This window comes from Corvus brachyrhynchos, unplaced genomic scaffold (assembly GCF_000691975.1).
Source record: "Corvus brachyrhynchos isolate BGI_N302 unplaced genomic scaffold, ASM69197v1 scaffold122, whole genome shotgun sequence".
Taxonomy (NCBI): domain Eukaryota; kingdom Metazoa; phylum Chordata; class Aves; order Passeriformes; family Corvidae; genus Corvus; species Corvus brachyrhynchos.
This window is the reverse complement of record NW_008236778.1, coordinates 917062-929817: the sequence shown is the minus strand read 5'-3', so window position 1 is coordinate 929817 and position 12756 is coordinate 917062. Positions and strand designations below refer to the sequence as shown.

Here is a 12756-nt window from a genome sequence, read left to right as displayed (position 1 = left end):
GGTGTTTGCGAGCTGCCGCGGCGGAGACAGGGACTCCTGGACAAGGGACGGTGCGGGGGAGCGGGTGACAAAACATAACAAAGGGAAACGGAGGGATAAAGTAATATCATGCTGTGATGTCATCCTCATCGACATAAATTATATAGAGAATAGTGTGTATTATAATGCATAACGAAAGAAAAAAGAACCAAAATTGGATTTATATTTAATGAGGAGATACTATAAAAATATCTTGTCCTAGCTCCCATTTGCAAAAGTATTTTTCAGCTGGAGGGATATCTATTATTTTTTTCTCTTTTCTTTCTTTCTTAAAAAAATAATAATCTTCATACATACAAAGGCTCAGACTGTTAATATTGTTAACCTCTGAAATCAAAATACTCCAACCTGTTTTGTTTAGTGTTTGAAGGGTTTATTTTGATGCATTTCCTGGTGTTTTTTAAAGAGAGAGAGAGGAGGGAAAAAAAATTAAGATTTTAAAATTAGAACATTTCTTTATAATTTAATATTCTATTTTAATAAATGCATTTATTACATGTAAATGTAGCAAGGAACTGGGCTAATAAAAATACTTTTTATTAGGTAATTTATTATAAGAAAAAAGGATATTTTATTTTATGATAAAGTGATCCTTAAAAGTTTAGAAGGTTTAGAATATATGTAGGTTAAAAAATACATTTGTATCCAGAGTATTGCTTAAAAAGTGTTTTTAATATATGTTTCCTTTTTCGTGTGTGTGTGTGTGTATGTAAAGGTGATAGTTATGGTGCAGATAGCCCTTTCCACAAATAAGAAATTAACACAGTTGGATGTATTTAAACAAAAAAAAAAAAGAGAAAAAAAAAGGTAATTAAAAGCAGAGAAGTAGAAGAGAAAAACCACTATAAACCCAAGCCTGTGTCCCCATCCTGTGGCTGCTCCATCTGGGAATCCCCTTGGAAAGGGTCGAGGTCTGGGTCGGCTCCGGGCTGGCTCTGGGGCAGTCTTTGGGCGGCATCACCCCGTGCCGGCGCTGGCAAGGCCCTGCCCTGCTGTGGCACAGCACTTCCTGGGCACCCTGGGCATCCCAGGGTCCAACCCCACCTGATTCACCACCCGGGCGGGCGCTGGGGAGCAGAGTTTGCTCCTGCTGTGGTTCCCTGAGACAGGGGCTTGTGGAGAGCTGGGTGCTCGGAGGGCAAAGCTGGCACTACCCACCTCCCTGCCCTCCTCCGCCTTGTTGCCAGCACTGCCAGTCTGATCCCATCCCAGGGAGCCAGAGGAGTTTTGTCCTTGATCTGGCTCCAGAGAGCCCAGTGCAATGCGAGGGTTTATGGTCCTTTGCACAGCCTTGCTGGGAGGGACTGACAGCCGCTGCCGGCACAGACGCCCGGCTGGAGCGTGCTCATGGGGGGCTCTGGAGACCTGAGGGTGGTCACCGTCTGTTGCCTCCCTTTAGACCTTGGCTCCGTCTCTTCCTGTGCTGGACGGGTTGCAGGGACAGGAGGGTTTGGTCCCAGTGTTCAGGCCAGGTGTGATCTTGAGAACATCCATGGTCATTCCTTTGGAGCTTGTGCCAGACCAGAGCCATCGGCTTGTGCTGGTGCTTTGACCAGCCACGGGCTGAGCTTACACAGAGCTCCTGGCCAGCTCCAGCCCGCCCTAGATGGGAACATGTCACCCCCAAGCCAGTGTGGGCACAGCTCCTGCAAGACACCAATTGCAGGGACACCAGAGCAATGGGAGTGCCCCCGGCAGGGTTCCAAGCTTCCTTTAACCCAGGAAAGCACTTCAGCATGCGCTTGGCTCCAGAACATCCCGGAGTGTTTCACAGGATCTTGTCCCAGGGGCTGCTTTAGGGATGTGCTGAGCAGCCACGACCTCCCCGTGGGCTGGGGAGTGAGGGGTAGTCTGTCCCCCTCACACCCCCAATCCAGCCCATGTCCTGCTCCCCCTCCCAAAGCAGCAGGAAGATGGGGCGATGCTTCTGCTCTGTTGCCTTTCAAAGAAGCATTTTAAAATAAGATTTTTTTCTGTTTGTTTGTTTGTTTGTTTTTAACCAAAAATGAGAAGAAGAAAAAAGGTTTGCGTTGATGGGTATTAAAAAAATGTTAATAATAATAAACACTCAAATTTATTTCATATAATCCTAGAGTAAAGATTAAAAAAAATTAACTAGTTCAAATAGTAGATGCTATCCATATTGTTTAATCTATAGTAGATCCAAGTGATCCCAGACAGAGCAGAATGTAAAATAAACTTGTGAACACGATCATTGTTAACTTCCCCAGGAATTCCATCTTTTTTTGGTACTATTTTTCTGAAGCAAACAAATAAATGACCGAAAGCCTAACAAAATAATGGCCACCAACTGGTACCTTCTGTCAATCAAAGTCCTGAAGTTATTTTTATAGAGGGGAAAAAAAAGACAAAAAAAAAGGATCTAATAATATGTATTTTTTTAAAAAGATACGTTTGGGGGTTTATGTTGCTTTTTTAATAAAAATAGACAGATTTGGCTAGTCACGGAACAAAATAAGGAAGTTTTAGGCCATTAATTTTTGCCTTATTCTGACTTCCAGCCTTGGGCTTGGAGCAGGAAATTGCAGACAAATGTTCAAAGTTGCTGTTACTTTCCTTGGGCTGTTCTTCGTTTTTGAACTTCTCCAAGCACCAAAGGTGTGGGAAGATCCCGGGATGGGCAGGTGAGACCATCCCAGGTGGGAAGGCGAAGGAAAGGAAGATTGGGTGATCTCCCCTCTGTAAGGTGACAGACAGAGCTCGAAGGCAGTGAGGTGCCGGGCGGAGGCTCTGCCCTCGCACTGGGCAGTGTCAGGGCATTAGGGTTGGTTTGTTCCCCCTTTGTTTGTTTTCTTTCTTTTTCTTGGTTCTCTCTCACCCCAGTTGCGTTGCGCCGGGAGACACCGTGCACCTCGGGATGAGCTCACTTGCTTAGCACGTGGCATCTTCCAGGAGATTTGGTTTGTTGGGTGTTTCTCTGCTTGGCCTCCAACCATCGGTTTTGAGCATTGGAGCTGCAGGTGAGATGTTTGGAAAAGTCTCTGCTGGCCTGAAAGGGCCTTCTTGCAGCTGTGCTGGGCCATGACATCCCTGATCCCACAGCTTGGCTTCCTGACAGCTGCCCCGACGCTGTCCTGCTCACGGGAGAATGACACTCGTGGCACATGCCTGGTTTTTGGCTGCAGGAGCATGGAGGAGGCTGGAGGCCATTCTTAGCCAGCACAGTGCATTGTGTTCTGGGTGGATCCTGAGTCCCTGCAGTGCCGAGAGCGGGAGCAAGGGCTCCTCGAGCTGGCAGCATGCAGTGGGTGCTGCGATGGCAGACCCGCTCTGGGCACTGCAGGGCAGGGCAACACATCCCTGACACCAGCGCTGGGGCAGCAAGTGCCCCATGCCCCTGCCAGCTACTCAGTTCGTTCCAGAGACAGGCCAGCACTTCTCTCTGGAGCAGTGGTGTTGCTTTTCACTGCACCAAAATCTCTGCTTAAAGGAGAGCTCTCAGAAAGAAACATCCGAGAGGCAGCAGCATTAGCAAAGGCAAGTGCTGCAAAGAAAACACCCTTGGAAGTTGGTTCCCTCTGGGTTTAGCCTTTGCTCCTCTCCTCTGTGTTGTGGCTCAGCCGTAGCAAACCCACGGATCTCCTGCAGCTTGGGAGCATCCACACAGATGCCTTCGAGAAGCACGGTGGTTGCCCCTTGCTCCCTGACGGTGCCTGCTTCGGGGGGCTGGGGTAGCCTTTACCAGCATTCATCACTCAGCAAAGCCATGCAATAGGTCAGGACAGGAATGAAGACAGTTCTCATTCGGTTTCTGCGTATAAATAGCACTGTGAATCTGAGATCCCTCCCCAGGACCCTCCCGGCATGCTGGGGCATTTCGGGAAGCAGGGCACAATGTCTCCTGCACTTCCAGGGGGGTTCGTGCTCGGTGGAATCAAGAGCCTGGTCCTTCCCTGCCGGGGCGGCGAGGCAGCCTGTTTGCTCTTTCAGTTTTGTTTTACCTCATTTTTTTTGATTTGATACTTGAAGAAGCGTCAGTGATGGACATTGTACAGTGGTGCCCTGGATTGGAGAGTGGATGCACTTTATCGTCACTTGTGTACGGACAGGGGGTCCCGTCCCACCTCTGCCGAGCCCCAGCAAGGTGTCCTTGGTGGCAGCAGAGCCAGCGTGGGCTGGTTCTTCCAAAACCCTTTCTAGGATGTTAGGGAGCAATCTCTGTGTTTTAGTGTGGGTTTTCACATCCTGTAGAAACTTGAAGTCATGTTCTGCTGTCAGTTGACCCAGTGAAAAATTCGGCTGGAATTGTGCTAGGCAGACTTTGGTTTGCCTGCGCTGTGCTAGCGGGAGATAGGAGAGGTTGGGCAGCTCCTGCCTCCCTCCCGTGCGGCTCCACTGTTCCAATGGGTTACTCTACTGGAATCTGGAGTCACTGCAGCCCTGGCAGGCTGCAGCATCCCCGCTGGATCTGCTCCAGCATCGCTTCAGGGCTGCTAATGGAGCAAATTGAAAGTCACCCCCAGTAAAGTGACACTAATGTAAAATCTGGAGTAGTTCCACTACTGTCTATGTGAAAATGAAGTCCCCCTCCAGTGGTGGCACCGGGTTGCTGACAGCAGGATGTGCTTTCTGGGCTTACGATGATGCTTTTGAAACAACTTGCAGAGAAACGGAGCGGTGAGAGGTAGCAGTGTGGTGTGGCCGTGGAGATCTGCTCTTGGCTCCTGGGAGCTGGGACACAAGATGTGGTCACAGGCTGTTTTGCTTATGTGAAACCATCAGCATTCTTTTTTCCTTTTTCTTTATGAATTCCGTTCAAGATAATCATTAAACAAAGGGGGAAAAAAGGACTAGGGGCTGGAGCATGGCATTTGCTCCTGAGTTAGAAAGCAGTGTTAAGCAAACGTGAAAGGCAATGGGCATGAAGGCTGGCAGATCTCAGACCGGCAGGGCGGGCCACAGCAGAGCCAGCTCTGATCCCAGCCCCAGGCAAGCCGAGGAAATCCCCAGGGATGCCCAGAGCAGCCCCCGGGCATCCGACTGCGCAGTCAGGAGCCTGTGGGGCTGAAGAGGATTTCCTCCGGCTCTGCCCTGGTATCAAAGAGATCCAGGCTCCAGCTTGCTACCGTTGGGACTCTGGCAGAGCAGCTCCAGTGGGATCTCCCACATGAGACGTGCTAAAATGAAACCCAAGCCACGGGGTCCCTGCAGCAGCTGATCTCACTGATACCCACCCAGGGGAGCACAGCCCTCCCGCGCCCTTCATGGCTTTGCTTGCACAGCACCACATTGGCTTCCTCTCATCCTCGCTTCAGACTGATGTACAAGTTCGTGTGTATCCGCTCTCCCTTGGATCTGGGCGCTGTCACACGGTCCTGCTCCATGGTACTCCCACCTCGTGCTGAGCCAGCTGGCCACGGAGTGGCCCAGCCATTGCCAGCCATGCCGACTCTGTGGCCCTTCCATTGAAAGTCCATTCCCTATTATTTTGTGTTTGCTTTTTTTTTTTCCCCTCTTTTCTTTTAACGTCATAGGAAACCTGTAGTTGGGATTGTTACTATTGGAAACCGATCACATGTTCCATCCAGGTATTTTCATCTCTCTGGCGTGACGCAAAAATAAAAGCCTGAGAGAGAGATATAACCGAACATAGAAGTAGAGTTAGGCTTGTTGTCTGAGTTTTGAGGCATATAGTATAATGGGAGAAGGAAAAAAATTAAAATAAAAGAAAATTAAAATAATGATGTTGCACAACTTGTAGAAAACAAAGAAGGGAAAGGGTTAATGTATTAAATGTGCTAAATTACATTAAGAACTTAATTTTATTAAAGTATTATTACTTAAGAAATTTGGTATCTGCTCCTGGTTTGTGTCTGTTCACACTTGAGGAAGGGCCGGGAGCAGTGCTTGGGAACAAGGCCCTGCTGGGCTGAGTTCCAGGGTAGTGGGGCTGGACCTCCCTCTGCCATCCCTCCTGGACCTCCCACCAGTCCCAGGCTTTTGGCAGCACTTCTTGGGGTTCATTAAAGCACTTGTGAGATGATAAGCCTCCTGAGGAAGCTGCTTCTCCCAGTCCTGGTGCTAGCGGGTCCCATGTCCATGGGCAACCCTGTGCCACATTTTGCCCTTCCCACTTCTTCATGCCAGCAGAAAACATCTAAAAACTGGAAAGGCTGGAACAAAACTGAGTTGCTGAGGCCAAAAGTGTCTCCATGAGTCTAAATGAACTCATCATCCCATGTGTCCATGCCAGTGCCAAGCTCATGGCACATCCAATGGCAGGGAGCCCCAAGGAGCGCTTGGCTCAGCCCTGTCCCTTTGTGGAGCCCTTTGGAGCAGCACCCGTACCCCGCACGCCCACCTCTCCAGCCGGTGGGGCTGACATCACCTCTTGGCACCGTGTTTTGGTGTGGGCAGATGGTGTGGGAGGAGGTGGTCCTTGGCAGCTCCAACTGGTCTGCAAGTTGCCAGGGCTTTGCCAGCTGAGGTGGGCATGCGGTAGAGCCCAGTCCATGGGGCAATGGTCACCATTCACCTGGGGACAGCCCCCAGCTGTGGTCAGACCCAGGGTATGGGAGAGGATGGGGCTGGCCAGCTCAGGGACTAGGCTGCCTCTGGAGGGGGCAGGGCCGTGGCGTAGGGACACAGTGCCAAGGGCTGGAGCCAGGGATAGGGTGGCTGCACTGTGGGTGGATAAAAAGGGGCACCCATAGGGTGCATCCTCAGCTGCCCCTGTGCCAGCAGCAGGATCCAACCTGTTCTTCTAATCCTGAATTTCAAGCTCTCCCCTCTGGCCTCCCAGTAGGACATCCCCTTGCCCAGGCTACATTCACACCTTCCTCCCAACCCTCCTCCTCCTCCTCACCCTTCATTGCTTGTGGATGCTGCCCAGCTGCCCCATGTGAGGCTGGCACTGCTCCTGCCTCAAGGAAAGACCTGACAGAGAGAGAAAATGCCTCAACAGCAGTTTTATTTGGGGATTTTGCCTCAAATTCTGTTTCATCAACAAATTGTGCCCCAAGGGGAGACCCTGGCCCAGATCCTACTGGCACAGCCAAGTGAGATGCAGTGACTGCGGGCAGCTGTGAAAAGAAAGAGATTCCCCCAAAACCCCACACTGCGACAGGGGCCACGCTCCCAGCACTGGATCAATGGGGCAGGCTTTCCCACCTGCACCCCTCTTGATTGACACCTGCCAATCACCCCTGCCAGCAGCACTGGGCTCAGCACAGTCTGTCCCAGCATCCTGGGTGATGTCCACCCTGGGGAGTGGCTGCTGCCCCCCAGGCAGGGGACAAGGCCACTGCCATCCCACCGATGCAGCAGACACTCCATGCAGTGGTGGCCTGTCCCCAGGCTGGGCCATGCAGCCACCAGCCACGATGGCCAAACACTCGAGCAGGGAAGGGCCAAGCCATGCCAGGGGGTCCTCACAGCTGGAGCCGAGGGGTCCCCAGTGCTGACACCGACTCCCACACGGGAAGCTGCGCAGAGGGACCATGTGCCCACCCTCAGCACCTCATCCCTGCCCTCACCCTCAGCTCCCCAAATCCCCGGTCCCCCCTTTTCCCCTCCTTGGGGCTTCCCAAAGGCCAAGGCCCCCCAGCCCCTGCTCCCATCTCTTTCCATGGAAGAATCACAGCTTTTCTTTTTGCTGGGGTCATGCTGGGGGGGGGGTCACAACACAAAAACAGTGTCACCCCCACCCCCACCCTGGATGGCCCCAGCAGCACCCAGAGGCACTCCCAGCTCTTGGTGCCGCAGGGACAGGGCTGGGCACAACCATCTGCATCACTGCTGGTTTCGCCAGGCAGGAGAAGGCTGCACCCAGTGTCCCCCTCCCCACCCACCCCACGGGGCTGCACACAGGGCGTCACCAAACAGGGACTCACCATGTTCGGGCTTGTTCAGTGCCACCCAGTCACCCAGTGACTGTGCCTGCAGGGCTAAAGGGAGCAGGGACACAGGGGATGGCATGTCCCCGACCTTGGGGAGAGAGGGGAGACACCCTGATGCTTTGCCTCCCCCCCGTTTTTGCTGGTCCTACATAAACACAGGCGAAGCAGCATATGGGCAGTGTGATGGTGCACACAAAAGCAGCCACCAGCCTGCACTGCTCAGGGAGCTGCAGCGGGCAGAGGTAGAGGGTGAGACATATGATGCCACCATGTGCTGGGTGGTGGGGGGTCAAGGTGGGGGGCTCAGATGTTCTGGCAGCAGGGCGCTTGCCGACCCTCCTGCTGCGTGGGCAGCACCCGGATGGGCTCGATGGTGGTGGAGGGGCCGAACTCTGACTCCGGCTGCCCAGTGATCTGCCTCTGGGACACGATGCGGTAGATCTCTGCCAGCAGAGAGAGAAGTGAAAAATCAATTCTTTAGGTAGGTATTTCAGTGCTGGATCTGCTCCTTCCACAAACACAGAGCTCCAGGGGTGCAAATGCCCACCTCTCGCCCTCCAGGGGAGCAGGATTCCAACCCAGTACCCACCCAGGGGGTGTCCTGGGAGAACACAATGTCCAAAGCCATCTCTATTCCTGTCCCTCCCTTTCCTGGTTGCCCCTTACCCGAGAGGATGTTGTGGAAAGCAGTCTCCACATTGGTGGAGTCCAGAGCAGATGTCTCAAGGAAGGACAGCCCATTCTTCTCTGCAAGAACAGTGAGCTCAGGTGGGTGCCATGAACTCCAGCCAGATGGGATGGGGCTGGACAGGGTGGGGGAAGATACCTGCGAAGCCCCTGGCCTCATCAGTGGGCACAGCCCGCAGGTGCCGCAGGTCGCTCTTGTTGCCCACCAGCATGATGACAATGTTGGCGTCAGCGTGGTCCTGCAGCTCCTTCAGCCAGCGCTCCGCGTTCTCGTACGTCAGGTACTTGGCGATGTCATAGACGAGCAGAGCTCCCACGGCCCCCCGGTAGTACCTGGGGGACAGTGAGGGGACAGGGTCACAGCAGGGCCCCAGGCAAGGGCCCCAGGTTGGGAGCAAGGAAACTCACGCTGAGGTGATGGCACGGTACCGCTCCTGCCCCGCCGTGTCCCAGATCTGAGCCTTCACTGTCTTGTTGTCCACCTGGATGCTCCTCGTGGCAAACTCCACCCCGATGGTACTCTTGCTCTCCAGGTTGAACTCATTGCGGGTGAAGCGCGAGAGCAGGTTGCTCTTCCCCACCCCAGAGTCCCCTATGAGCACAACTGGGGGGCACAAATACAGTGTCAGCTCCCCCAGCCACGCAGGAAAGCTGCCCATCCCACAGCCCGGCAGGGATGGGAGTGTCCCCATCTGCCCTCCCCATCTCCTTCTCACCCAGGAGAAGCTGACAGGTGAGGGGTAAAGCAGAGCAGGACCAGCTGCCTCCACTCCTCCCGGCAGCATCACTGCTGCCTATAAATACCCCTTGAGAAAATCCCTGCCGTCACTGGGAAGTTGCCAGGAGTTTCTGTCCCTGGGGATGGGAAAGCACCATATGCACTGATGTACCCAAAATGGGCAGAAAACCAGGGGCAGGACCTGTGTGGGGAGAGCCAGGCCAGAGGCCAGGCAGAGCTGGGGCTCCTCTTGCCAACCCTGTGTGCCCTCCAACCCTGAGAGCACATAGGAGGACTTAAAGACATGATTTGAAAGGAAGCATCCTCCTCCTCCTCCACTGCTGCTGGTCCAGCCCAGGAGCTGGGAAGTCCCTGGGTGTGGGTTAAATGCATTTTCTGCCTGTCCCAGATCTGGTTGGTTCCTGTAAAACCTGGTGAAACAGGCTCTGGGGAGCTTTATCACACACCTCCCCAGTCAAGTTTGTTGAGTTTATGACTCAACAGCTTTTTGGGTTTATTTTTTAAATTGTTTTTAATTCCCTCGCTGCCGACCCTGTTCATTCCCCAGGTGTACTCAGACACTTCACTTTGCCCACCTGTGGGACATGTCTCCACAGCAGGGCTGAGGTCACAGCCATCCAGTGACCATGGTGGGGAGGACTCAGGAACAGCAGCACCAGCAAGGGGCCACTGGGACACCACACACTGCAGGAGCTACAGCAAGGCACAGCTACACTCGCTCAAGGCTCAGCAGCCACCATCCTGCAAGGATGTTGCTCCATGTCCTGGATAACCCCTTCCCACCAGCTCCAGCCTGTAGACATGGCTCCCTTGCATGGTGCAGAGCCTCCAACAGTGCAGCCACCCCGTCGACAAAACCCTCAGTGTAGGGCAGCCAGCAAACAGCCTGGCTCCAGGAAGCCCAGCAGGATGTGGAACAGCTCCCTAGGATCACCGAGGGGAACTGGAAGGCACCAGAGCATTGCTGGCAATTGCTGCATCAGGACAGCCAGCAAATGAGGGAAGGGCAGCTCCTCCATAGCATCACAAGGTGGTTTGGGTGGATGGGACCGTAAAGCCCATCTTGTTCCACCGCCTACTTCCACTGTCCCAGGTTGCTGCAAGCCCCATCCAACCTGGCCTTGAACACTTCCAGGTATGGGACAGTCACAGCTTCTCTGGGCAACCTGTGTCAGGGTCTCCCCACCCTCACAGCCAAGAATTCCTTCCCAATAGCCCATCTATCCCTGCCCTCTGGCAGTGGGAAGCCATTCCCTGTGTCCTGTCACTCCAGGCCCTTGTCCAAAGTCCCTCTCCAGCTCTCCTGAAGCCCCTTTAGGCACTGGTCTAAGGAGCCTTTTCTTCTACAGGCTGAATATCCCCAACTCTCCCAGCCTGGCTCCAGCCCTTGAAACATCTCTGTGGCCTCCTCGACTTGTTCCAGGAGCTCCACATCCTTCCTGTGGTGGGGGGCCGCCGAGCTGGAGGCAGCTTTGCAGGGGAGTCTCACCAGAGTGGAGCAGAGGGGCAGAACCCCCCTGCTTTGCCCAGCTGCTGGGGAGGCTTCTCAGCTGCTGCCCACTACACAGAGCTCTGAGAGGACCATAACAGCCTGGACAAGATGGTAGGAAATGCAGGCCAGTGGCGAGCCAGGTTCATTACCACTTTCTGAGCCTCGAAGTTTTGATCTGAGCTCGGTTGTTTACCAGCAACAGGAAATTGCTGCTTCCCCAGCTCAACTGCCACAATCCCCATCCTGGCAGTGCCTGCTCCATGGCAGGCTCCAGAGGGCTTTGGACCACACCAGGGATGCAGGGTGGGTGGTGCAGGGTCCTGCAGCCTGTGCGGGTGATGAGCCCCATGTCCCTGAGCTTCAATGGCTTGAGGAGCTGGAGCAGCATCCCCCACCCCAGGTACAAAAGCATTTGGCACATTCTGTCCTCACTGCCTCTGAACACATCCTGCAAGCACTGGTGAACATCCTCGGCACACCACGTCTCACTGCAGGGAGGGAATCAGCCTGGAGCTCCACACAGGGCCCCAAGGAAGGGTCCCAGGAACAGCCATGCCCAGAGCTGTTCCTCAGCCACAGAGCCCCTCCAGCGGTATCAGGGCCTTGCACAGCTGGAATGTGCATTGTGCTTTGCAACAACTGATGCTCCCATTTCAGTGGAGCTCGGGATAAAGCTGCTTCCAGCTGTGACAATCTCCCTTTCTCTGGGGAGAGGCTGGGCTCGCAGACCTGTTGGACCTGGCAGCACTAGCCCAGCTCCATGCCCCTGGACGCTGCATCCCCCTTCGACTTTGCTCCTGCTTTGGGAGGGATGAGCTGCCCTTGCACTGAAAACTGAGTTTTCCTATTTTTCAAGGACTCCAGAGACCACCATGAGACCCAGGAAGGGAATGAAGAGGCTATGGTGAGCTGCTCCCAGCCCTGGCTCCTGTAGGATGACAGGGGATGCATAGAACAGGAGGACCATGTGCTGAAGCCCCCTCAGAGCCACGTTGCTGGCACAGCATGGGGCAGGAAGTGCAGAACAAAGCGGCTGGGCATCGTACTTGAGGCACTGCTCAGCATCAGAGTTTCCCCCACACCAGGTCCCAGACTAACTCCAGGGAGGAGGATTTTCCTGGGCAGTGGCCAGGGAAGGTGTGCAAGGAGCCAGGGGCTACCAGCATGTTGCTGGCTGGAATTACATCGTGTCGGTGGCTAGAATTACTCGGGGCCCTTCGGGCAGGCTGACTCACAGCCGCCCACTGGTGAGCTCACACCCTGGATTTTATGGCTCAGGAGGCTGTGGCATTGCCAAGATGTCCCTTTGCTTCCCCAGCACCTGCTTTGGCCACAGCAGGCCGCAGGGGAGCCTGGCATGCACAGGGGTGTGGGCGCTTCACGGGGATGCGGGGCTCCCACAGCCAGAAACGCCAGCGCTGGGTCCTCAAGGGCCTGTCCCTGTCCCCCAGCCGCCCCGTGCACAGCAGTGAGCTCATACACGACCAGCACCAGGAAGGACATGCCCGGATCCCTGGATCCTTCCCCTCCACCGCAGCCGGGGAGAAGCACGGCTTTCTCTCCTGGGGTTGATTCCTCAGCTCCCAGATGTGCTCCCACGGGTGCTCAGGGGCCGACACGGCACCCACAGAGCCCCACAGACCAGCCTTCCCCACCACCCCCGGGAGCAGCACCCTGCCCTGGCCACAGCCACCCCTCCCCGGACGCCGTGCGCTCAGGCCAGGGCTCCAGCCTCCTCCCGCAGCAGCAAAGAGCTGCTGTAAGGAGCACCGGACCTCAAACCATCAGACCAGCTCCAGCAAACCCCCCGACCAGGGCAGCGTCTCAACCCCAGCCCCACCAGTATCCACCCTCCTTCCCAGCACAGTGGAACACCACAACAAGCCACCCCCGCCCCGTCCCGAGAACTGCGAACTGGACTCACTATCTCCACCACACAT

The 12756-nt window shown here is 54.5% G+C and overlaps 2 protein-coding genes across 2 annotated transcripts in view; one reads left to right on the top strand and one right to left on the bottom strand.

The window, feature by feature from the left end:
• Positions 1-5181, top strand: part of MEX3A (mex-3 RNA binding family member A) — an 11288-nt gene extending 6107 nt beyond the window's left edge. The window contains exon 3 of the mRNA XM_008628808.2: positions 5144-5181. Within this exon, the coding sequence (XP_008627030.2) occupies positions 5144-5181 (38 nt within the window). The remainder of the gene's footprint in view (positions 1-5143) is intronic.
• A 1772-nt stretch (positions 5182-6953) lies between these two features.
• Positions 6954-10435, bottom strand: LOC103611306 (ras-related protein Rab-11A-like). The gene is made up of 4 exons (XM_017727912.1): positions 8994-10435; positions 8725-8918; positions 8565-8645; positions 6954-8341 (listed from the first exon to the last, which is right to left on the bottom strand). The coding sequence occupies exons 1-4, from the start codon at positions 9368-9370 to the stop codon at positions 8202-8204; spliced, it is 792 nt and encodes a 263-aa protein (XP_017583401.1). The 5' UTR covers positions 9371-10435; the 3' UTR covers positions 6954-8201.
• Positions 10436-12756: the final 2321 nt, after the last annotated feature.

Bases quoted from the DNA above. Each gene is read 5' to 3' on its own strand.
- LOC103611306 (XM_017727912.1), bottom strand. From the start codon at position 9,370: ATGCTGCCGGGAGGAGTGGAGGCAGCTGGTCCTGCTCTGCTTTACCCC. The intron at 8,919-8,993 runs GTGAGTTTCCTT...ACTGTCCCCCAG, and splicing joins TACCGTGCCATCACCTCAGC to GTACTACCGGGGGGCCGTGG. The intron at 8,342-8,564 runs GTAAGGGGCAAC...CTCTGCTGGCAG, and splicing joins TTTCCACAACATCCTCTCGG to AGATCTACCGCATCGTGTCC.